Here is a 23,219-nt window from a genome sequence, read left to right as displayed (position 1 = left end):
CGGGCATAGCTTATGAAGTATAAGAAAATGGAGCAGAATTTCAAAGGCTATATTTAGGGATGAGTGAATTAACTTTGAATGAAACATCCAAAGTCGATTTGCATAATACATTAGTTGAATACTGTACAGAGCAAGCGCTCCGTACAGTATAAGAATGTATTGGCTCTGATGAGCCAAAGTTATTACTTTGCGAATAGCTTCATAAATTAATTTCTACTGTAAAATAACATTTCCCAAACTCTGGTTCGGTTCCAAAGTACTCAAAGTATTATGTGAATCAACTTCGGATGTTCCATCCGAAGTCGATTCGCTCATCCCTAGCTATATTAGTAAGCGCCATATCCACATCTTACTAACACACTGGTCAGCAGTAGCCAGAAAGTGGCCAAGCCCTTTAAATTATTTCCCCAAATAACCCCTTTAAGGCTATTTGCATTGGGGCTGCTGCATTTGACTGACCGATATGCAGCATGCAAAAATTATCACTGATCTGTCCTGGATGCAGCAGATTATAAATGAAAGTGTTGTTGCCAGTGTGAACAGAGCCCTAACGATATTCCACTGGTAGAAAGCAGTCACGTCTTCCTCATCAAGCAATAAGGCAAGGAGTCCAAAACTTGTTCAGAGTCCAGAAGTGATGGAGCATGTCAATGTGTTTATAGTATTCTGAGTGATCTCATCACACCACTAAGATAAATACAGTTACCTGATGTGGTCACCTGGCGGCTTCCAGGCCTATTGCCCCGAAAAATTAAAAAAATAAGTGGCGGGCTACTTAGAACATAGGTCCTGTTGTCAAGCAACAATTCACAAATATGTGGCCGGCTACTTAAAACACAGGGTCTGTTATCAAGAAACAATTCATAAATAAGTTGCAGGCTACTCAGAAGATAGATCCTGTTGCCAAGCAAAAATTCAAAAATATGTGGCTGGGTACATATAACACAGGGTCTGTTGCCAGGAGGCAACAATTCAAAAATATGTGGCGGGCAACTTAGACCACAGTTATTCACTAGAGAATGAGGAAGACCTATTGAAGACTTACTACTGGAACTCATGTTAGAATCCTGCAGTCAACTCACTGACCACTTACTGTATCCTGTTCAGGAGACCGGACGCGTTTCTGATCCGGCATGTGTTCTGGAAGAAAGCTTTCTATTAAACAGATGCTTATTCTTCGTGTCTTCTTGACAGAATGACTAAGACCAAACTCGGCCGAAGTGATGGCAGAGGAGAATTCCTGCATATTAAGGGAGGGAGAAACAAGCTATTGCTACCGCGCTGTACGCAATCAAAAATGGAGCGACAAACTGACTGATTTGCTCCTTCTCACATTATGGTAATGGAGAGCAGGTGTAAACAGTATCAGACAATAACACGCCAACACAATGATTATGCAGCTCAAATCGCTCGCCGAACCCAATGGGACAAATGCACTTTTCGGAAAGACATCTGGAGGATATGCTAAGAACTTAGGAGAAGTCGCAAAGAACCAACCAAATTGCATTTGTATAGGACGCTTATTGTGTTGAGGATCCATGTGAGGGTTACGGTCCAAGCAGCTGTCAGCTGGATGACTTAATATTTGTTTCTGCCATGTTTTCGCAATACGAGCCTCATCTTTTTATTTAATAACATGCATCTCGTCTGTTGTAAGATTTCAATAGAAAGCATTGTCAGGTGCAGCACATAATGTGAGGAAATGGCATAAAACTGTTGAGAAGACGACAATGCAGTGCAAAGATTCAATAAGGGTAGAAATAAGCTGAGGAACAGCGGGTTTAAGAAGTCAAATTATTTGTGGGGCGAGACAAGTGCAGACATTGGAAAATAAGACAAGCAAAATGCATGATACATACACAATTATTTATACACAGCAGAGACTGCCGCAGCTGCAGAGGGGTGTGAGCGATATACTGACGGGTGAGGTGGGTGCTCAACATGTGCTATATAAAAGGAGTACAAGTACTTCCTTCTCAAGTTTGTCATTTCTCAATCTTAAACTGAATTATGCTGCGCAAAATTTATTAAGAATCACTTGCGTCTTGATAAATTTGGAGCATCTTGGGTTGTCTTTAAGCCAGAAATATCCGCCAGCTATGAGCAGGAATAAAGTTGCACTGTTTTTGTGTTGGAAGCTGGTTACTCCCACTCCTCTGATCCGATATAACCCACCCACAAGGCTTGATAAGTAGCAAAATCTTGCAAAAATAGGTGTCATAATTTGTGACCTTTAAAACAAATATATATATATAGTTAATTAACAATATTATAACAAACATATTAGTTCACATGCTATATATGTAAATAAGACAAAAAATATATATAATATATACAGTACAGACCAAAAGTTTGGACACACCTCATTCAAAGAGTTTTCTTTATTTTCATGACTATGAAAATTGTAGATTCACACTGAAGGCATCAAAACTATGAATTAACACATGTGGAATTATATACATAACAAAAAAGTGTGAAACAACTGAAAATATGTCATATTCTAGGTTCTTCAAAGTAGCCACCTTTTGCTTTGATTACTGCTTTGCACACTCTTGGCATTCTCTTGATGAGCTTCAAGAGGTAGTCACCTGAAATGGTCTTCCAACAGTCTTGAAGGAGTTCCCAGAGATGCTTAGCACTTGTTGGCCCTTTTGCCTTCACTCTGCGGTCCAGCTCACCCCAAACCATCTCGATTGGGTTCAGGTCCGGTGACTGTGGAGGCCAGGTCATCTGGCGCAGCACCCCATCACTCTCCTTCATGGTCAAATAGCCCTTACACAGCCTGGAGGTGTGTTTGGGGTCATTGTCCTGTTGAAAAATAAATGATGGTCCAACTAAACGCAAATCGGATGGAATAGCATGCCGCTGCAAGATGCTGTGGTAGCCATGCTGGTTCAGTATGCCTTCAATTTTGAATAAATCCCCAACAGTGTCACCAGCAAAGCACCCCCACACCATCACACCTCCTCCTCCATGCTTCACGGTGGGAACCAGGGATGTAGAGTCCATCCGTTCACCTTTTCTGCGTTGCACAAAGACAGTGGTTGGAACCAAAGATCTCAAATTTGGACTCATCAGACCAAAGCACAGATTTCCACTGGTCTAATGTCCATTCCTAGTGTTCTTTAGCCCAAACAAGTCTCTTCTACTTGCTGCCTGTCCTTAGCAGTGGTTTTCTAGCAGATATTCTACCATGAAGGCCTGATTCACACAGTCTCCTCTTAACAGTTGTTCTAGAGATGTGTCTGCTTCTAGAACTCTCTGTGGCATTGACCTGGTCTCTAATCTGAGCTGCTGTTAACCTGCGATTTCTGAGGCTGGTGACTCGGATGAACTTATCCTCCGCAGCAGAGGTGACTCTTGGTCTTCCTTTCCTGGGGCGGTCCGCATGTGAGCCAGTTTCTTTGTAGCGCTCAATGGTTTTTGTGACTGCACTTGGGGACACTTTCAAAGTTTTCCCAATTTTTCGGACTGACTGACCTTCATTTCTTAAAGTAATAATGGCCACTTTACTTGGCTGCTTTTTTCTTGCCATAATACAAATTCTAACACAGTCTATTCAGTAGGACTATCAGCTGTGTATCCACCTGACTTCTCCACAACGCAACTGATGGTCCCAACCCCATTTATAGGGCAAGAAATCCCACTTATTAAACCTGACAGGGCACACCTGTGAAGTGAAAACCATTTCAGGTGACTACCTCTTGAAGCTCATCAAGAGAATGCCAAGAGTTTGCAAAGCAGTAATCAAAGCAAAAGGTGGCTACTTTGAAGAACCTAGACTATGACATATTTTCAGTTGTTTCACACTTTTTTGTTATGTATATAATTCCACATGTGTTAATTTTATAGTTTTGATGCCTTCAGTGTGAATATACAATTTTCATAGTCAGGAAAATAAAGAAAACTCTTTGAATGAGAAGGTGTGTGCAAACTTTTGGTCTGTACTGTATATATTTAAAAAAAAGATATAAAAAAAGAAATTACACAGTATAGTACTCCCTCTTTTCCCAACTTCCCAATTAGTTTTTTACTCCATATTACTCACTACTTAAAGGGGTCCTCCAATAATAACATTTCACTAAGTGCCAGCAACCTACCCACTACGCTAAGGATTCATACTTACCTGCTATCTACCACTCCGCTCCTCTGCTGTGTCCATGGTCCGGTCCTTGCAGTAATGACATCCAGCGTTGCATGGGCATGTTCATATACTGCACTGCAGCCAATGACTGGCTTCAGCAGTGACATGCTGCTCGTGGCCAGATCACCACTAAAGCCAGTCATTGGCTGAAACTGAGGATGCGTCCATACCTATGCTGCCACAGATATAAACACTGCGTGGACCAGAACATGGAGACACTGAAGGCAGAGGGAAGGACCGGAGCCGCGGGGAGCAGGCAAGTATGAATCCTTAGCTTAGTGGAGCTGGCACTTGGTAAAAGGTCGGAAAACCCCTTGAATGCTTGAGGTCACTGACTCAAATAAGTTGTCACGGTACGTTCTGTGACAGGTTAGAAGATCAGAGAGACTGACTGCACGTGAGGTTAACTGACAGTCTCTTGATTCTCAGTGTTGTTGTTTGGTAATAGCCACACCTCTTGTCAGGTGCAGCTGGCGGTCATTACTTCTTCTCTATTTAGTTTGGTTTCACACTTCATACCATGCAGATGATATTCTCTGCTTGGATTTGGAGGAGTTGGTGTGTGGACCTTGCGTGTGGTCCTGCTCATCCATTTTCCAATAAGATAAGTTGTACTGCTCTTCTATTCAGTTGTTCCTTGTGTTTGATGTTACTAGGCCTCAGGGAGACACTGGTTCGTTCACCTGGAAAGGAACAAATAGTCTTATTCCCTTTCACTACCTCTAGGGCATCTCAGGGCTCCTAGGGTTTAGGTTCCAGCGTATGTATTTTCCCACCTTCAGGGTCTATACATATTGACAGGAGTCAGGGACAGATCTAGGGGGTTTCCTAGGAGGTGACCTTTTCCTTCTCCCTAGCCTTGAGGCCTAGTGCTTTGTCCCCTCCCTTCTATTGTCTTTCGGGTGTCCCTCCTCTCCCAACTATTCGTGACATAAGTATTGTCAATTGAGTGCTTTTTAATCTACTTGCTCATATATTTTAACGTTAAGCCACAAAAGTAGCTCAAGTCGCTTCATAAATTCCCCCCAATATATATTTAATTTACGCTGAAGTACACTGGCATGGATTGAATCCATCACATAGTTTTACACACATCCTTCTCATTTTAGATTCACCCACTAATGATCCATTGAGGCTATAAATACTAAACATATTTTTGCCCCACTCTGAACAAATCTGCCATTTTTCAGCAAGTTTAGCATCCTCTCTAGGGATAACAGTTCCTTCACGTCATCTGCAAATACTGAGAAAAGTTAAAGGCAGGTCATACATGTAAATGTCAGCTCAACCGGCCGACCATCTAATGTGTACAGAGCATCTCTCCCTGATGGCAGATGTCGAGGGAAGAGGGGTAGGGCATGCATTACCCAGCACTTGAAGATAAAACCATACTTTATTCCATATCGATTAAAATCTTTCCAGGGGCATTTTACATGATGGCAACGCGTTTCGATCAACAGATCTTACTCGTGAGATCTGTCATTCGAAACGCGTTGACGTTCTGTAATTTGCCACTGGAATGATTTTAATCACTAAGGGGTAAAGAAATCATGGTTTTTATCTTCAACTGCAGGATAATTTCTAATGGGCTTTCTACACTGCTGGGGCATGATCTGAACATTGGATACTACCATCCATTAGCCTGGCTGGCACAAGTTACTTTACTTACGTGCTGAACTTCAAAGTACCCAATAATTTTGTTCTCCGGGGAGACAGGCCGGCATCAGGTGTCTGGCAGCAACTTACTCCCCTCTTCCCACTGAAAAAACATGCATGTTCAGCTGAGCATGCGTGTGTATGGACGGGGTTGGAAAGAAAGGCTATCAGCCGGACAGGTAGAAGTGCATGGCAAGCTTTAGCCTCCAACATCTGAATAATTGGTTAATGGGTTAAACTGGTCCAGAACAGATCCCTGGGATACCCCACTTATCAGTCCAATTAGTTGTGACTACTCTGTGTATGTTGTGTAGTAAGTGCATGTTAGAAACTAGAAAATCAGATGCTTTAGAAACATCTAAATATATTTAACCTACTGCCAGCCAGCTTCTGCTCATTACGTCATAAAAAGCCAGTACATAGTATTTGTTATAAAGCCATGCTGATCGCTGGTGACTGCTTTGAGCAGCGGGGGTCTGTCTAGCTATTACTTCATTATCACCTAGTAACTTTTGGCAGTATATATGCAATTGCTAGTTCTAGTTGTCAGGTATAGCGGTCCCTCACAGATACTGTACAAGCTTTCTAAATATTTTGGGATCTGTATTGCCGTTTGGAGGATTTGTCTGTTTTTGTGCTGTTGTACTGTCCTGGTGGAATTCAGATAGGGACAGTTTAGTTTTGGCCATTTCTGTTCACTCTCATTCATCCGCTGTGTACCTGCAAGCCATACATCTGCCATCTACTCCACTGCTCGATCAACCCCCATTTCCATAACCCTTAGCATTCAGTCCCCGTCATCTACCGATGAGTTTCTTTTAGTGTTTTTTTCTGACAGTATTTATAGGTGGTTCATGTATGAGGTTCTTGCGACCTTCTGGTTGTTGTGCAATTTAATCATTCTGCAAAAACTGGGGTTAAATGAGGGCCACGGGCCACAGTCTAGACTTGGTAAAGGTAACTGCTATAAGCTTAAAGAGGACCTTTCATCGGTCCAAACATTGTGAACACGTTCTCCCGCTATGCCCTCTGGTATGTTCGGTCACTTGGTTATAGTAGGCAGAGACTTAGGGGGCTTGGTTGCAGGAGGAGACTGCCCAGGCTGTGAGCTCTGCGCTGAACCTTTTATAAATATAGGAATAACTTTAATATCTTACAGGTAAATAGGGAATCCATCGAAAATAATGGTTTTGAAATTGCCAACCTAAGCTCTATAAGAACACAAGGATGAAAACAATGAGGGACAGGAGCATTATTCACATTACTTTCCGAAACCTTTTTGGACCATTAGTTCATTTAGCCAGGACAAGTCATGAGTTATGACGTCATTAGAAGCACTAGAGCGACACATCACTTCTCCCAGCATGGGAACCACAGCAGTATAGTCACTGGAGCGGCGGTGGATAGGCTGTGAATATCAAAATTCCTGGATAACCCTTTTAAAGGTCATGAGTCATGGCTATCAAATGAACGATGGCATTAATCTGGGCTATCACATGCTCCGTTTGCTTGTGTTTAATAAGCAGGGTAAAGTACTTGGCATAGTACATGGTACTTGATGCAGCTGAGCTATGTGTACAGCTGGCAGCCTGTATAGTATGAGGAGCTGCCATATGGGGTCCTATACCAAGTCATTTGCTTAAAAATACTCTATGTGTGGGGGTGCAAACCACCGCTGCCACACAAAATTGAATTTAATTGAAGACAAGCATCTAATTATAATAATAATAAATAAAAAATAATAGCTCATTTCCACTTTGCCAGGAAAAGCAAACACAAAGTGAATGGTCCCTAGTAGGGAGGAGCGAACTTGTGTTTTAAGTTCGGCATACAAGGTTCGGGTTATCTAAGAATTCCGTTATGGATTCTGCTACCAAGGGCCATAACTTAGATAACCCAAACCTTCTACGCCAAACTTGAAACACAAGTTCACTCATCCCTAGTCCCTAGTAATCCATCGGCACATGTAGGGACCAGTTACCCATGGTCAGGAGTCTGTGCCGATTCCTAATGGTGTTAAAGTCACTGGTGACCCAGCCTAGATTTGGGTAGAACTAGTCAGCCACTACTTAGTGATCCTCTCCCCAGTCTCCTAAAGCACTATCATTCGGCACCACCGTGTGGTCAGATATCTGATAATTCAGTAAATTACTGACACAATTTCAGGGGCCAGAAGCACTGCTATGGGAACTTTAGTTCTCATAATGAGTTTTAAAAGGCTTCAGTTTGATTCAGAGATCGAGCAGGACGGCTCACCGTGGTATGGTCCAGTTCAGAAAAGGTGCACAAAAGCAAAGCTCAGGGTATCACCACCTGGGGTGGGCAGGGGTCACCATACAGGTTCTGTTTTGCAGCCAAGAACCCAGAACCGTTTATACCAAAGGACGTATCCTTGGTTAATGAAGTCCTTCCCTGCTTGGCAAGGAAAAGGAGAACCTTATGCTACACTTCCATTCCCACAACACTAAGATACCATGCTTGTCTTAACAAGGCATTTTGAAAACGGATGAAGGTCATTTTCACACACACACACACACACACAAAAAAAAAAAAAAAAAAAAGCATCATCTAGTGCCACATTACATTGAGGTACACGGTTACACATTTTTTTCACTGCAAAAAGCAATTTATTAAAGAAAGCAACAGTAAAGTGAAACATGACAAAACTACAATTTAACTAACTCCTCGGGAAGGACTGATCAGAAGTTTTCGGTATTGGCTGTCCCGAGATAGGTGATCTACCAGGACCACCATAACTAGGAAAATTTGTTGCACGAAATGGCCTGCTCCAGGTTTTCCAGATTCTTTAGTGTCCCCAATGCTTGCACTATGCCTTCTTCATACATGACTGCAGCTCATGCCCTGCTATGTGTAAGGGCTCATGCACACGACCATGATCGGCCATGGCTCCTCTGACCTGAACTGACTGTATCGTAGTAATTTACCATAGTCAGATGGTATCTGCTATGGTGCTGTATGTGGGTGTATATGCAAAACCAACGCTCACATTTATTTTGAACAGACAAATATAACAGCAAAATAAACAATTCTCAGAGGCAGCAGGTAGTGGGGCATTTGCAAGTAGCTCCCCCAGTGCTCACACTCTGAAGATGGGACATTCCAAAGGTGTCCTTAAATACACAAGACCCAGGATCACATGGTCCTAAAAGGGACATACACTACATATCCAAAAGATAAATGTTACAAATGAAACATAGTTATCTCATTAAAGAGGAGCTTACAATCTATTTCACATGCACATCATGAAATAGCCATGTTATACCAAAGAGATTCTGCCTCACCTGGGTTAATCTGCTGCATGCGCCTCACACCCTCTAATGCCTCATGCACATAACTATGCCAGCCTTGCCCATATTGCAGTCAGCAATGTACGGGCACAGACCTCACTTGAATGAGGTTTGCGATCCGCACCGTAACAAACTAGTGCATGCTCTACTTTTTTGCGGTGCTGAGGTATGGACAGAAAAACCCCGGATGCACTCCTTTGTGCTTCCGTGGGCTTCTGATCCATGCCTCCGTTTCGCACCAATCCCAGATTGCAGACCTACCAGTGAATGGGTCCGCATACGAAATTAATATAAAAAAATTATTTAAAAAAAGTTTCACACTAGCGGCAGGGGAGACCGGCAGGCTGTTCCAGGCTGGTTGAACAGCCTGTCGGATCCGTCCTGCCGCTAGTTCACAAGTGCCCCCGGACTGCCGCTGCGTCCCTGTCGACTATAATGGGGGCGGGGGCGGAGTTCGAGCAGCAGCGCACGATGAGAGGCAGCCAGACTAAAAGTACTGCATGTCGTCGTTTTAGTCGGGCTGCCGTCGGAACTCCGCCCTTTTTTACAGGATCAGTTTTTTTCTTTCTTTTTATGTTCTTCTGATGAATCTCTCTCCCTAAAGAAGGCAAAGTGATATTACTGGCTGATAGTGTGAATAATTCCCTAGTCTGTCTGTAGAAGTAGTGGCGAGAAAAATAGGTTTGCTGGCAGGCAAGAAAACTTTCTCCGTGGGCATCTCCTTCTCCCTGGCTGTGACGCTCTGCGCTGCGATTGGACAGCGCTACAGCCAGGGAGAAGGAGACGCCCACGAGAAAGACTCAGTCTCCTCCTCATTGCTCTGATGCCCAATATTAGCATACTGAGCGGGAGAAATACGGCGCAGCACAGGAGGCATATTTTAAAAACCAAGCAGTGTGGCAGCATCACATATATATCTCTCTATCTCTCTTAATAAAATCACATGAAAGGTCCTCTTTAATCTTACAGATGACTGAGTTTGTGCGTTATCCACTCCCTTCTGATCCTCGGCTGCCATGTGAGACACACTGACTCTCCAGCTGACACAGCCTCGTAGTCAGTTTCTCTATTCATGCCTGTGAGATTGATCCTGAATAGAGAAACTGACCGTGCTTAAGACAGTGTGTCAGCTGGACAGTCTGTGTTGGCACCTGATGCAGCTGAGGACCACAAGGGAGTGAACACCACACAAGTACAGTCACTGGTAAGAAAATTATTTTCTGAAGAGGTACATGATGTAAATTGTAGTGAAGGTAAACATTATTGCGGGAGGGTTTCTGTAAACGAGACTATCAGCATTAGATTTCCCACTCTAGATGCAAGCAGGAAAAAAGTTTGGCAAGATCCAGCGTCCTTGATCTGAGTAGATCAGTGTAGGACAGGGACAGGTTTTGGTTGTGCCAATAAGAAAATTTGCAAGATGCTGCTTCTGAATGCGACTGTTGAGTAAATTCCATGATGTTACCACAAAGAGTCCATGTAAAGCTCTGCCCCAAATTGAACTCTGGTTGGAAAGCCAACCGGCTATGACGCTGCAAAGAAGAATTACACAAAGAGCACTCTAAAGACAATTTGCTGCATAAAACAACTTCACATTTCAGAAATAAAAGGAATCAATGGAAATCAATGGAACCATCGTTTTTTTAAGTCTACAATATACAGCCACTTTAGAGAGTTGAAGCTATAAAACCATCAGGTTACTATTTCCACGGCAGAAAATATTTGCGTAAGGAACAGAACATTTCATATGCGGAAACGTTTAGCAGAGCAAATCCATGTATCATGAAACTAAAAGGACGGAGTACACAATAAGCAAAACCACAACGTTCTCAGTTTGAGGCAGAAAGAAAAAAAAAAAAAAATGAAATTAAAAAGAAAACCCATTACAAAGAAGGCAAATAAATCACATAAAGAGAAAAATCATTTAAAAGCGGATTTTAGACTAGTACAAAAAATGTTTTCATAGGCAATTTCGAAGTCAGAAGTTAAAATAAAAAGCTGTGCTAACAAGTTTAACAACTGACAGACAGAAAAAATGCCCTAAGTAAGGCTACTTTCACACTTGCGGCAGGACGGATCCAACAGGCTGTTCACCCTGTCGGATCCGTCCTTCTGCTATTTCAGACTTAAAGTCCTGCATGTCCGACTTTTTAGCCCTAGCCCGGCGGCCTCACCGCACACTGCGCTGGAGCTCCACCCCGTCCTCATTATAGTCAATGGGGACGGAGTGGCGGTCCGGCAGCACGGCGAAATAGCGGAAGGACGGATCCAACAGGGTGACCAGCCTGTCGGATCCATCCTGCCGCAAGTGTGAAAGTAGCCTAAGAGGCACAGAACATTAATACAAAGTGAACATACTGCGACTTACCCGCATTCACAATGGCGTCAACTTCCAGCTGGGTGATGTCCCCTTTGTAAAGTGACACTTTGTCACACAAGCTGCTAATTTCTCGTTTGTCATCTGGAAGAAAAGAAAAAGAAAAGAAAAAATATATAAAAATGTTATATAGTTGCATGAATGATCATTTACCAAAATTATCTTGAATTTTTCTGGCTACATGTAGCATACAAGTATACTGTCTATAAAGCCAGCACGTACATGCAATACTTACTATATAGTTGATTTTTAACTATTGGCGTCTACATATGGTCTGAACAGAAAAGCATGATTGTCAAGTGTGGTCACCTCTGACAGATCAGGATGCCACTCAGAGGGAGCGGGAGTCAATCCATCAGTAAACTTATCTTGCAGCTTGTTATGTACTGGAATACATGCAAGCTGCAGAAGTCAAACGCTGAAGGGCTATGGGCACCTTTAGGGACAATTTTATCAGCTTAATGCCTCATGCTTTTTTTTTACTTTCCTTTATGTCTGGTGGTCCTCCAAAAATAAAGGAAGACACACGGAAACAAAAATGGAAACGGATCACGGAACAACGGAACCCCAATTTGCGGAACGGAATACAACAACAGTCGTGTGCATGAGGCCTAATAAGAATTAAGCTATAATGAGTGTTTATGAGCCGTCAAGAATTCAGAGATAAGGGATGTTCCGACGGGGGAACAGCCTGCTGGATCCGTGCTAACGCTAGACCTCCATGCTACCAGAAGTCCGCTCTGGCCCCATTCACTATCATGGGGGCGGGCCAGAGGTCCGGCCCCAGCATGGGAAACAAGCCGAGAGGCGGCCGGACAAAAAACGCAACATGATGTAGTTTTTTGTCCCCATAGTTGTTTTACCTCCCCATAGTGAATGGGACCGAAGCAGACTTCCAGCAGCACGATGGGCTAGCGTTAGCATGGATACAGCAGGCTGTTCCCCAGCCGAACAGCCTGCCGCACGCTGCTGCCGCTAGTGAGAAAGTAGCCTTATCTGATGGTATTCACTGTGTACAGAAAGGCTGCTACTCTGTAAACACACAAACTGGTATCCTTTACAGAGAAAACAGCTGAACATTTTTAATAAAGACCAATTGAAAACATGATTTGTAGTCCTGAGTAGAATGCAATAATTAATACAAATTTTTATTCCCCAAAGGTGTATAAAAAATATCCCCCAAAGGTGTCCCATAGGCTTTAATAATTTTTTATAAACAATTTAAAAATGTTTTTATGGCATAACTGATGCCACACAAAAATAAGATAATCAAAAGGTGTACACAGCCTTTAAAAGGGTTGTCCCACAATAACAATTTTACAGTTTTCAAACCAGCAGCTGGATCTGAATACTTATGTAATTGCATGCAATTAAAAATGTAACATAGCCACGGAGTTATTCAATAAAATGTATCTGTATAGCGCCACCTGTTTGTTTTTTGTATTTCTTTATCCAGCTCACTGAGAAGGCCGCACATGCTGTTACCTCCTTCTATTGCCTCCTGAGCTGTGATTGGGAGAGAGCTGCAGCAGAATGGACACGCCCCCTGAGCTGCAGCAGAAAAGACACGCCCCCTGAGATGTCAGCTCCATATAAACCTAGCAGAGCAATTAATGAGGAGATCTCTGGATCCATGTGCGGTACAGGGCTGGTTATAGCTTTGTTAGAAAGAGATTGTCATGTACTGTATGAGGTCTGATTTCCATTTTTTATACTAGTAATGGGATAATCCCTTTGGCCCTTTTCGCACAATCAGTGTTTGGTCAGTGATTTCGATCAGTGATTTTGAGCCAAAACCAAGTGCGGGACCAAAACACAGAACGGGTGCAGATCGTTCCATTCTACCTTATGTCTGTGTAGGATCCACTCCTGGTTTTGGCTCACAATCACTGATGGAAATCACTGACCAAACACTGACTGACTGAATGAATGAAGCCTTTAATTTTGTGCCTTTGCTCATTTCCATAACCATCAAATGTATGACTGTTCTAGAAACATGAACATGATATCCGTCTCTACCGAGCACTTTACAGAGACATGAAAGACGTTAGAGGTTCTTCTATACAAGATAGATGAAGTTTCCATAATGATAAAAATGCCACAACTTCCTTTTTATCATGGTCATGCCCTATGAACAAGGAGGTTCAGGCCTGTGGACCAGGGCGCAGGTTTTCTATTCGGAAGGCATATAAACACCGACAATCACAGACAATGAACGCTCATTTTAGCCATGAACAAAAAGGGATAGAAAAACAAGATTCAGCCGCTGCAATATCACACACTGTTCACGGACGCTTCACATTCCCTGACCTAAGGCCAAATCTAGATTTTTTTATTTATTTATTGTCATAAATAAAATAAAAAATTCTGTTTTATACTTTGTGCTTCGGATAACATGCACATTTTCATATCCTCCAACTATAAAACTGACTCACACAAGACCAGTACCAATTGAGTTTTTGACTTTATAATTACTGGGGGAAAAAACACAGCTTAAATTTTAGGTTTCAAACATATATTTAGGGTATTACTCATGTTCCCAGAATGGCTGCAAACCAATTTAGGGGGGAAAAAAACTGCAAAAAAAAAAAAAAACAACAACACAGCATGTTGCTGCACGCATGACTATCCTTCAGAGGGAGACTTATTACGGCTTTACACCATTTTAGTAGCAAAGTCAAAAATGTCACCACCATTTGAGTCTTTTTAGCTTTTCTGATGCACTTTTAGCAAAAAAAAAATGGACCAATTCATTGAACAACATGTCCAACAAAAAAAACTTTAGTACGTTACACCTGAAATCTACGCCAGCTGCTGGCTGGCATAGATTTCAGTCTGGCGCATGGACAGGAAGAGGTGCGACAAACTTGTTAAAAGGCATCAGCGTTCAAAAGAGATGACAGATTCAGGGGCGCCTGTAATATGATGCCATTGCTGCAGCACGTCAGTTTCTGAAAGGTATTCCTTCCTAGGTATTCCACAATCAACTCTGCGTGGTATTATTGAAAAGTGGAAGCATTTAGGAACCACAACAACTCTTAAAGCTACAGAGCAGAGTTAGCCAAGATGCATTGTGCATAAATGTCCCAAACACTCTACTGTAGGGCTGCAACGATTACTCGATTAAATCGAATAACGACAGAAAACTCATTGAAAGGAAAAAAAAAATAAAAATAAGAAAACAATTTAAATTTCATCGAGGATTTGTTTGTGCCATTTGACCACATAGCGCGAGTGAAGCGCTTGCCATCACTCACGCTCCATGGTCTCACACCGGCCCGCACAGCGTGGCACTTGATCCCGATATACACACAGTCAGGATGTAGCGCACGTAAGCGTGCACTATGACCTGGCGCTGTGTGACGTCAGGAGGACTTTGCAGCGGATGAAGAGGCAAGCAGAGCTGTGGAGTGTTGGCAGCACCCCTACAGGAAAGGTATTTGGCTTTTGTTTTTATGAAAGGGGGATGATTTGAAATTTTATTGTTAATTTTTTATATTTTTAAAAACTGTCATTTTTTTTAAAGGGGTTGTCTCACTTAAGCAAGTGGCATTTATCAAGTAGACAAAGTGAATAAAAGGCACTTACTAATGTATTGTGATTCTCCATATTGCCTCCTTTGCTGGCTGGATAAATTTTTCCATCACATTGTAAACTGCTCATTTCCATGGTTACGACCACCCTGCAATCCATTAGCAGTGGTCGTGCTTGGACACTACAGGAAAAAGTGCTGGCCAGGACCGGGAGCGTGTGTAGGCTGCTGCTTTTCCCTATAGTGTAAAAGCACAGCCACCGATGCTGGATTGTTGGGTGGTGGTGACTCCTGGAAACGAGCAGTGTATAATGTGATGGAAAAATGAATCCAGCCAGCAAAGGAGGCAATATGGAAAATCACAATACATTAGTAAGTGCCTTGTATTAACTTTTTCTACAATATAAATGTCATTTGCTGAAGTGAGACAACCCCTTTAAGGGCTCTTTCACACTTGCGTTCTTTTCTTCCGGCATAGAGTTCCGTCGTCTGGGCTCTATGCCAGAAGAATCCTGATCAGTTTTATCCTAATGCATTCTGAATGGAGAGAAATCCGTTCAGGATGCATCAGGATGCCTTCAGTTCAGGACCGGAACGTTTTTTGGCAGGACAAAATACCGCAGCATGCTGCTCTTTTTGCTCCGGCCCAAAATCCTGAACACTTGCCGCAAGGCCGGATCCGGAAATAATGCCCATTGAAAGGCATTAATCCGGATACGGCCTTAAGCTAAACGTCGTTTCGGCACATTGCCGGATCCGACGTTTAGCTTTTTCTGAATGGTTACCATGGCTGCCGGGACGCTAAAGTCCTGGCAGCCATGGTAAAGTGTAGTGGGGAGCAGGGGAGCAGCATACTTACCGTCCGTGCGGCTCCCGGGGCGCTCCAGAGTGACGTCAGGGAGCCCCACGCGCATGGATGACGTGATCGCATGGCACGTCATCCATGCGCATGGGGCGCTCTGACGTCATTCTGGAGCGCCCCGGGAGCCGGACGGACGGTAAGTATACTGCTCCCCTGCTCCCCACTACTACTATGGCAACCAGGACTTTAATAGCGTCCTGGCTGCCATAGTAACACCGAACGCATTTTGAAGACGGATACGTCTTCAAATGCTTTCAGTTCACTTGCGTTTTTCCGGATCCAGCGTGTGATTCCGGCAAGTGGAGTACACGACGGATCCGGACAACGCAAGTGTGAAACAGCTCTAAGTAACTCTGGCTAACCGACAATCATTAGATTGCCCACTGCGTTCTGTGGTGGCTATATAGCAATCATAGAAAACTTCACTTACAATATACGAATACAGTGCTGCTACCTGCTGGCCTTTATTGGTATATTCTAGTAATAGCTACCGAAACCCGCTACAATTTAACATGTTCCCCATCTCAGCCGGAAAATGCCGTTATGAACACAGGGAAGTGCAGCTCCCGCTTCCGAACCACTCAGATGCCATGGTCATTTGACCAGAGCATTGAAGGGCTTAAATGTAGGTGATCAGCTGTAAGGCTGCTCACATTACAGCCAGGTCCATAAATATTGGGACATCAACGCAAGTCTAACATTTTTGGCTCTATACACCACCACAATGGATTTGTAATGAAACGAACAAGATGTGCTTTAACTGCAGACTGTCAGCTTTAATTTGAGGGTATTTACATCCAAATCAGGGGAACGGTATAACAATTACAAAAGTTTGAATATGTGCCTCCCACTTGTTAAGGGACCAAAAGTAATGGGGCAGAATAATAATCATAAAATCAAACTTTCACTTTTTAATACTTGGTTGCAAATCCTTTGCAGTCAATTACAGCCTGAAGTCTGGAACGCATAGACATCACCAGACGCTGGGTTTCATCCCTGGTGATGCTCTGCCAGGCCTCTACTGCAACTGTCTTCAGTTCCTGCTTGTTCTTGGGACATTTTCTCTTCAGTTTTGTCTTCAGCAATTGAAATGCATGCTCAAATCGGATTCAGGTCAGGTGATTTGGGTCATTGTCCATCTGCACTGTGAAGTGCCGTCCAATGAGTTCTGAATCATTTGGCTGAATATGAGCAAATAATATTGCCCGAAACAATTCAGAATTCTTACTGCTGCTTTTGTCAGCAGTCACATCATCAATAAATACAAGAGAACCAGTTCCATTGGCAGCCATACATGCCCACGCCATGACACTACCACCACCATGCTTCACTGCTGAGGTGGTATGCTTAGGATCATGAGCAGTTCCTTTCCTCCACCATTCTCTTCCCATCTCTCTGGTACAAGTTGATCTTGGTCTCATCTGTCCATAGGATGTTGTTCCAGAACTGTGACGGCTTTTTTGGATGACGTTTGGCAAACTCTAATATGGCCTTCCTGTTTTTGAGGCTCACCAATGGTTTACATCTTGTGGTGAACCCTCTGTATTCACTCTGGTGAAGTCTTCTGTTGATTGTTGACTTTGACACACATACACCTACCTCCTGGAGTGTGTTCTTCATCTGGCCAACTGCTGTGCAGGGTGTTTTCTTCACCAGGGAAAGAATTCTTCGGTCATCCACCACAGTTTTCCGTGGTGTTCAAGGTCTTTTGGTGTTGCTGAGCTCACCGATGCGTTCCTTCTTTTTAAGAATGTTCCAAATAGTTTTGGCCACGCCTAATGTTTTTGCCATCTCTGATGGGTTTGTTTTGTTTTTTCAGCCTAATGATGGCTTGCTTCACTGATGGTGACAGCTCTTTGGATCTCATCTTAAGAGTTGACAGCAACAGATTCCAAATCCAAATGGCACACTTGAAATGAACTCTGGACCTTTTATCTGCTCATTGTAATTGGGATGAGGGAATAGCACACACCTGGCCATGGAACAGCTGAGAAGCAGATTGCCCCCTTACTTTTGGTCCCTTAACAAGTGGGAGGCAGATATGCAAACTGTTGTAATTTCTACACCGTTCACCTGATTTGGATGTAAATATCCTCAAATAAAGCTGACAGTCTGCAGGTAAAGCACATCTTGTTCGTTTCATTTCAAATCCATTGTGGTGGTTTATAGAGCCAAAAATGTTAGAATTGTGTCCATGTCCCAATATTTATGGAACTGACTGTATATGCAACTTATGTCCAATAATTATATATGAATAATTCAACCTCTTTAAAACCAACATATTTTGGACAATTTTAAGCCTTTAACTTCATGGGAATTGTTTAGGGAAGGTCCTTTTCTGTTCAATCATGACTGCGCCCCAGTGCAAAAAGGTCCATGGTTGGGCAAGTTTGGTGTGGAAGAACTTGATTGGCCTAAACCCGGGTCAAAATCAGCATTTAGTACCAAATAAATTACCAATCCATTTTTCGGTAGAGGGGTACCTTCATTTTCCCTTTTTGGGCTAGCCCTACAACTTTCTTTGCTGCATTCATTAAATGATTTGATAAATGTAAAGGGTGTATTAGACAGCCCGATTTAACAGGCGATTGTCGGGAAGACAACACTCCTTTCCGGCTATAGTCTTCTTGCTGGAGGAGACCACTGCAATTACATGCAGCGATCTCCTCCTCAGTATAGGGAGGAGCGATTGTTATGCCAGTGCTTTTCCCTATACTGAATCATTGTTAGCCGGCAGTAGACCATAATTACACAGCATGATCTGCCGCCTAGAAACTTTTTTTTTTTTTTAACCGGTCAAAAGATTTGGATTGTCCAACAAACAAGAGTTTGCATTGGACAACTGGCGGCGGTATTACACTGCCAGATCATCGCTAACTTGCATCTGCCGAAAAATTGGCAGGTGCAATACACCCTTTAATTTTTATAGTTGCTCTTCAACTTTAAAAGGGCATCTCCATCTAAATGAGATGTTTACATATCGACATAGTGGGTGGTCTGAGTGCCACAGTGCATTAACTAAGAGCGCTCACTAAGTTTGCTCATCTGGCAGGCTCTCCTTACATTTAGCAGGAGGTCGGGTTTCCAATGTGTATCATATGCATAGGATTACATAATCGCCATTACTAAAAGAAGGGTAAACTCTGCCTAGCAAGACCTTGTCTTTAATACAGTCATAGCAATGCGATATAATATTCCTTACATTTAACTCTGCTAACCCTAAAGCCTTTATCTTCCTTACAAAACAGGCCTCTGGGAAAAGACTGACAGGCAATTTCAGCTACCACGCCAAAGAGAAAAAAAAGAAAAAGAAAGAAATTCAAATCGGCCTTAAAACCAGCGAGGGACAAAGCAGGGAGAGGTCTGAGCTGCCACTATCTGGAGGCAGCAGCTGTGTCTCGATTTCATGTAATGCCCTGCAGAGATTTATCGTGAGCGAGGTGCATCTAGCCTTATGAATAAACCTGCCAATCCAATGGATGAGACCGACGCTGGACATTACAAATCATCCACTGGGTTTGGGGCCGGGATCATGACGGATTGTCTGGGGGTAATGTCTGTAATCCCGTCACAGCAGAGGGCCACATGTGAATTGAAACCTATGGTTTCCACGATAGAGAAACTGAAAGGCGGCAACTGCCCTGCAGTGAATCTGAAGGGAACGCATACGAAATCTGTAAATCTCAGAAACAATGGAGGAGAACAGGGCACATTGTCCGCACAGTACAAGCTGCAGTGAAATGGATGAACTCTCTCCATGCTGATGATCTTAAAAAGCCGGCATCACAAAAGTAGTATAGCACCTCATTAGTACTTGTACGCTCATTCTGCAAGGTAGCTGAAGCGTAACCTGGAAATGTTATTTTAGTACTAATTACGGTATATACTTTTTCTATTAACTACTGTACATTTACTAAAAAACTGAAGATGAGAAAATAAGTTCCTTATTTTCTTCAGGAAGCCGTGCCCTTCTATAACACTGTATACCCATTACTGATGATAGGCCTCCTGTGCCCGATCTAAATGTCAATTACTGACTTATATGTGTACAACTGAAATACACTGACCTATTACTGCTGTTTATTAGCGAGCCCGACTAGAATATTACACGTCTTAAAATCCTTCATGACGTCTACAGCCTCAGTAATAGCATTAGAACTAGTTTGATGCAGTAGAGCGCCACCAAGTGGCAAACCAAAAGACGAGTGACAGAGGGGATCTTGTGTCTATATCTGAAGAGCTGTAATAAGCTCAGCTTCCCTGCCATGTTCTTCAGCAGGATCTGACTGACGACATTTAAGCTCCTCTGTTCCCACAGGACACGTTCTTCAATGTAGAAGCTTTATCTAGTGCAAGTATGCAGTATATAATTAAAATACAGCTTGACAAAGGCCTCATTGAGTAGGCAAGAATCGTCATCCACCGCAGCTTTCGGGGCCAAACATTGCATTTATTGGGACATTTTTCATAAACTGAACAGTCCAGTTAATAACCACTGGTGTGGTGAGGTTCCCACATACATCAAAACAAATACCTGCCCGGCTGGGCTCTCACTACACCTGTTAACGTGGCCCTGACTCAGCGACAGAACCCTGTTCACACACGGAACCCATATGCGGCTTTCTCAGCCCGTAGTTCCCCAGCCTCTCCGGCTGTAATCAGTCCCGTACCTGTATGGGGAACTGTGGCCCAACAGTCCTGCCGACTCTGGCCTTGTGACCCTTGAATTCCGGCGTTCCCCAAACTTTGGGCTGTTCCAGTGCCCCGGGGTCTCTCGGCATGGCGAGCTGAGACCACGCACAGAGCCTCTGCTCTGGTCTCTGTATCTCACAGCGTATCTCTTCCCAGACTGACCTACTCTGAGGCCCTTTATGCCAGCCTGATTACAGCAGGCCTCACCTGCGATCACCTCAGGTAGAAAGGAAAACCCGTACTGGAAGGGTGTAGACTCCCTCTACCAAGCCTAGCCACCAGTCCAAGTAAAATCCAGCCCAGAAAATGTATACAAAAATGTCTCAGCAAACTATGCTTTGCTGAGACTACTGCCACTCTCGGGATTTTTATCTGTCTCACCCATCTGAGGTACCTGAAGTGGGACAACACACCTTCCAGCACTGGATAGAGATTACTCTCTCTCTCTCTCTCTCTATACATACACACACATACATATACTTTACATGCACACAGAATATGTAAGCATATACTGTACAGATTATTTAGATTATACCCCCCACCCTGCCAGGGGTAAACTTTAGAGTGGCCCTGGCAAAAAATAAAATAAAAGTGGGCCCATGTTGTAGGTGGGTCCAATTTAACAGAAGGTGGGGCAAGAAACAGGGCCAGCAATACCATAGTGCAGCACAAAATAACACCCCAGCGCAGCATAAAATACTGTGACCCACTGAGGTATTCTAGTCTAGCACTGCCCTGAGGATGACTATACACAGTTGAACTCAGGAAGGCCCCTGTGGCTGCTGACTGAGTGAATACCTAGTGCTCCTAGCATTAATTACCGCTGAGAGCATCAGATCGTTATGTACCTGTCCAGCAGGTAGGGACCGGAACAGGGAGACCGCACAGAAGACTGAAATGGCGGGGTAAGTAGGCATCTTTTGTTTCAGGAGTCAGGCTGCAGGCATCAGATAAAATGTCATTCGTAATGAAAACCACTTTATAAGGATTTATCTACTGCTAGGATTTTTCGATTTTTTTCATACCGATAACCTATCCTCAAGAAAGGTCATCAGTATCTTATAGGTCAGTGTCTACCTCTGCAATGATAAGCTGTCTGAGGAGACCAGAGCGCTCCAGTGCGTGCTGCAGTCTCTTCCTAGGCCAATGACATCGCTGTCAACAGTCACATGACCTTGGCGCAGCTCAGTCTTCGCTGCCTACCAAGCACAGCGCTGCCCACTGTGAAGTGGCTGTGATTGGTATCGCAGCTCAGGCCCATTCACTTGAATGAAACTGAGCTGCTCAGAGGCCACGTGACACACATTTGAACTCACTGGCCTAGGGTAAGCTGATCAGTGGGGAGGCTAGGAGTTTGACCCCAACTAATCACATACCGATTACTTATCCTCAAGATTTTCCATTTTTTGCATTTTTGTTTTCTTATTCCCTGCCATCCCGTATCCACAACTTTTATAATTTTCCATTCACATAGCCGTATGAGGGCTTGTTTTCTGCGGGACAAGTAGTACTTTCTAAAGGCACCATTTAATATTGCATAGAATGCAGTAGGAAGCGGGAAAGTTTCTAAATGGGAAAGATTGGGGGAAAAATAAAAAATAAAAAAATTCTACCAGTTTTAAAGTTTTGATTTTTACGGAGTTCTCCATGTGGTAAACTGACAGATGTCCTTCATTCTCTGGGTCAGTACAATGACAATACCAAATTTATATATTATTTCTTGTGTTTTAATATTGAAAAAATAAAATAAAATATAAAATTTGGTTAACATTTTCTTCTTTTCATTGCCATATTCTGACCCCCATAACTTTTTCATAGTTATGTCTACAGAGCTTATTGCTTATTTTCTATGGAGCTCATTTTTTGTGGGACGAGCAGTAGTTTTTATCGATACCATTTTAGAGTGTTCATGAGTTTTTGATCACTATTAAATTTTATTGGGAGGTGAAGTGAAGAAAAAAAATGTGAAATTTGCCATTTAGATTTTTTCTCTGTTACGCCGTTTGCTGTATGGAATAAATATTTTTTTATTTTTACAGTTCAGGCATTTTTGAATGCGGTGATACTTTTGATGTTTAATTTCTTTAATTTTTTTATTCTAGGGAAAGGGCAGCGATTAGAATTTCAATATTTTTTTTAAGCTTTCAATATACTTTAAAGAGGACCTTTCACTACAGCATAAACTAAAAACTAACTAGATCAGTGGGCAGATTTTTTGTAGGAGGCGTGTCCCTTGCTGCAGTGCTGGCCAATCGCAGCGCACAGCTCATAGCCAGGCTATGAGCTGTGCGCTGCGATTGGCCAGTGCTGCAGCAAGGGACACGCCTCCTACAAAAAAAAAAATCAGTCAGAGGGAGCGCAGACACCGGAGCCTATACCGGGCGAACGGAGCGGCGCCCAGGCATACTAGTAAGTGCAGGGGGACCCCTGGGCGCCGCTCTGCCCACTGATCTAGTTAGTTTTTAGTTTATGCTGTAGTGAAAGGTCCTCTTTAAACCTTTATTTTCACTTCTATTTAATCAACAGAAATAAATCAATTGACAAACAGAAGATTCAGTATATTGCAATTTAGTGTTGCCACCTGCAGGCCTACATTGGAATATACCTGCGAAAGGCATCTGAGTGAGCAAACTGTTCCCCCAATTGCC

The 23,219-nt window shown here is 43.0% G+C and overlaps 1 protein-coding gene across 1 annotated transcript in view; it reads right to left on the bottom strand.

The window, feature by feature from the left end:
• The window catches only part of MACROD2 (mono-ADP ribosylhydrolase 2), a 2,142,907-nt gene that overhangs the window by 2,097,655 nt on the left and 22,033 nt on the right, over positions 1-23,219 (bottom strand). Inside the window, exon 2 of the mRNA XM_044291259.1 lies at positions 11,477-11,569. Coding sequence (XP_044147194.1) covers positions 11,477-11,569 — 93 coding nt within the window. The remainder of the gene's footprint in view (positions 1-11,476; positions 11,570-23,219) is intronic.

The sequence above is a fragment of the Bufo gargarizans genome, chromosome 4 (assembly GCF_014858855.1).
Source record: "Bufo gargarizans isolate SCDJY-AF-19 chromosome 4, ASM1485885v1, whole genome shotgun sequence".
In the NCBI taxonomy this organism is placed as follows: domain Eukaryota; kingdom Metazoa; phylum Chordata; class Amphibia; order Anura; family Bufonidae; genus Bufo; species Bufo gargarizans.
This window is presented reverse-complemented; position numbering and strand designations above follow the sequence as displayed.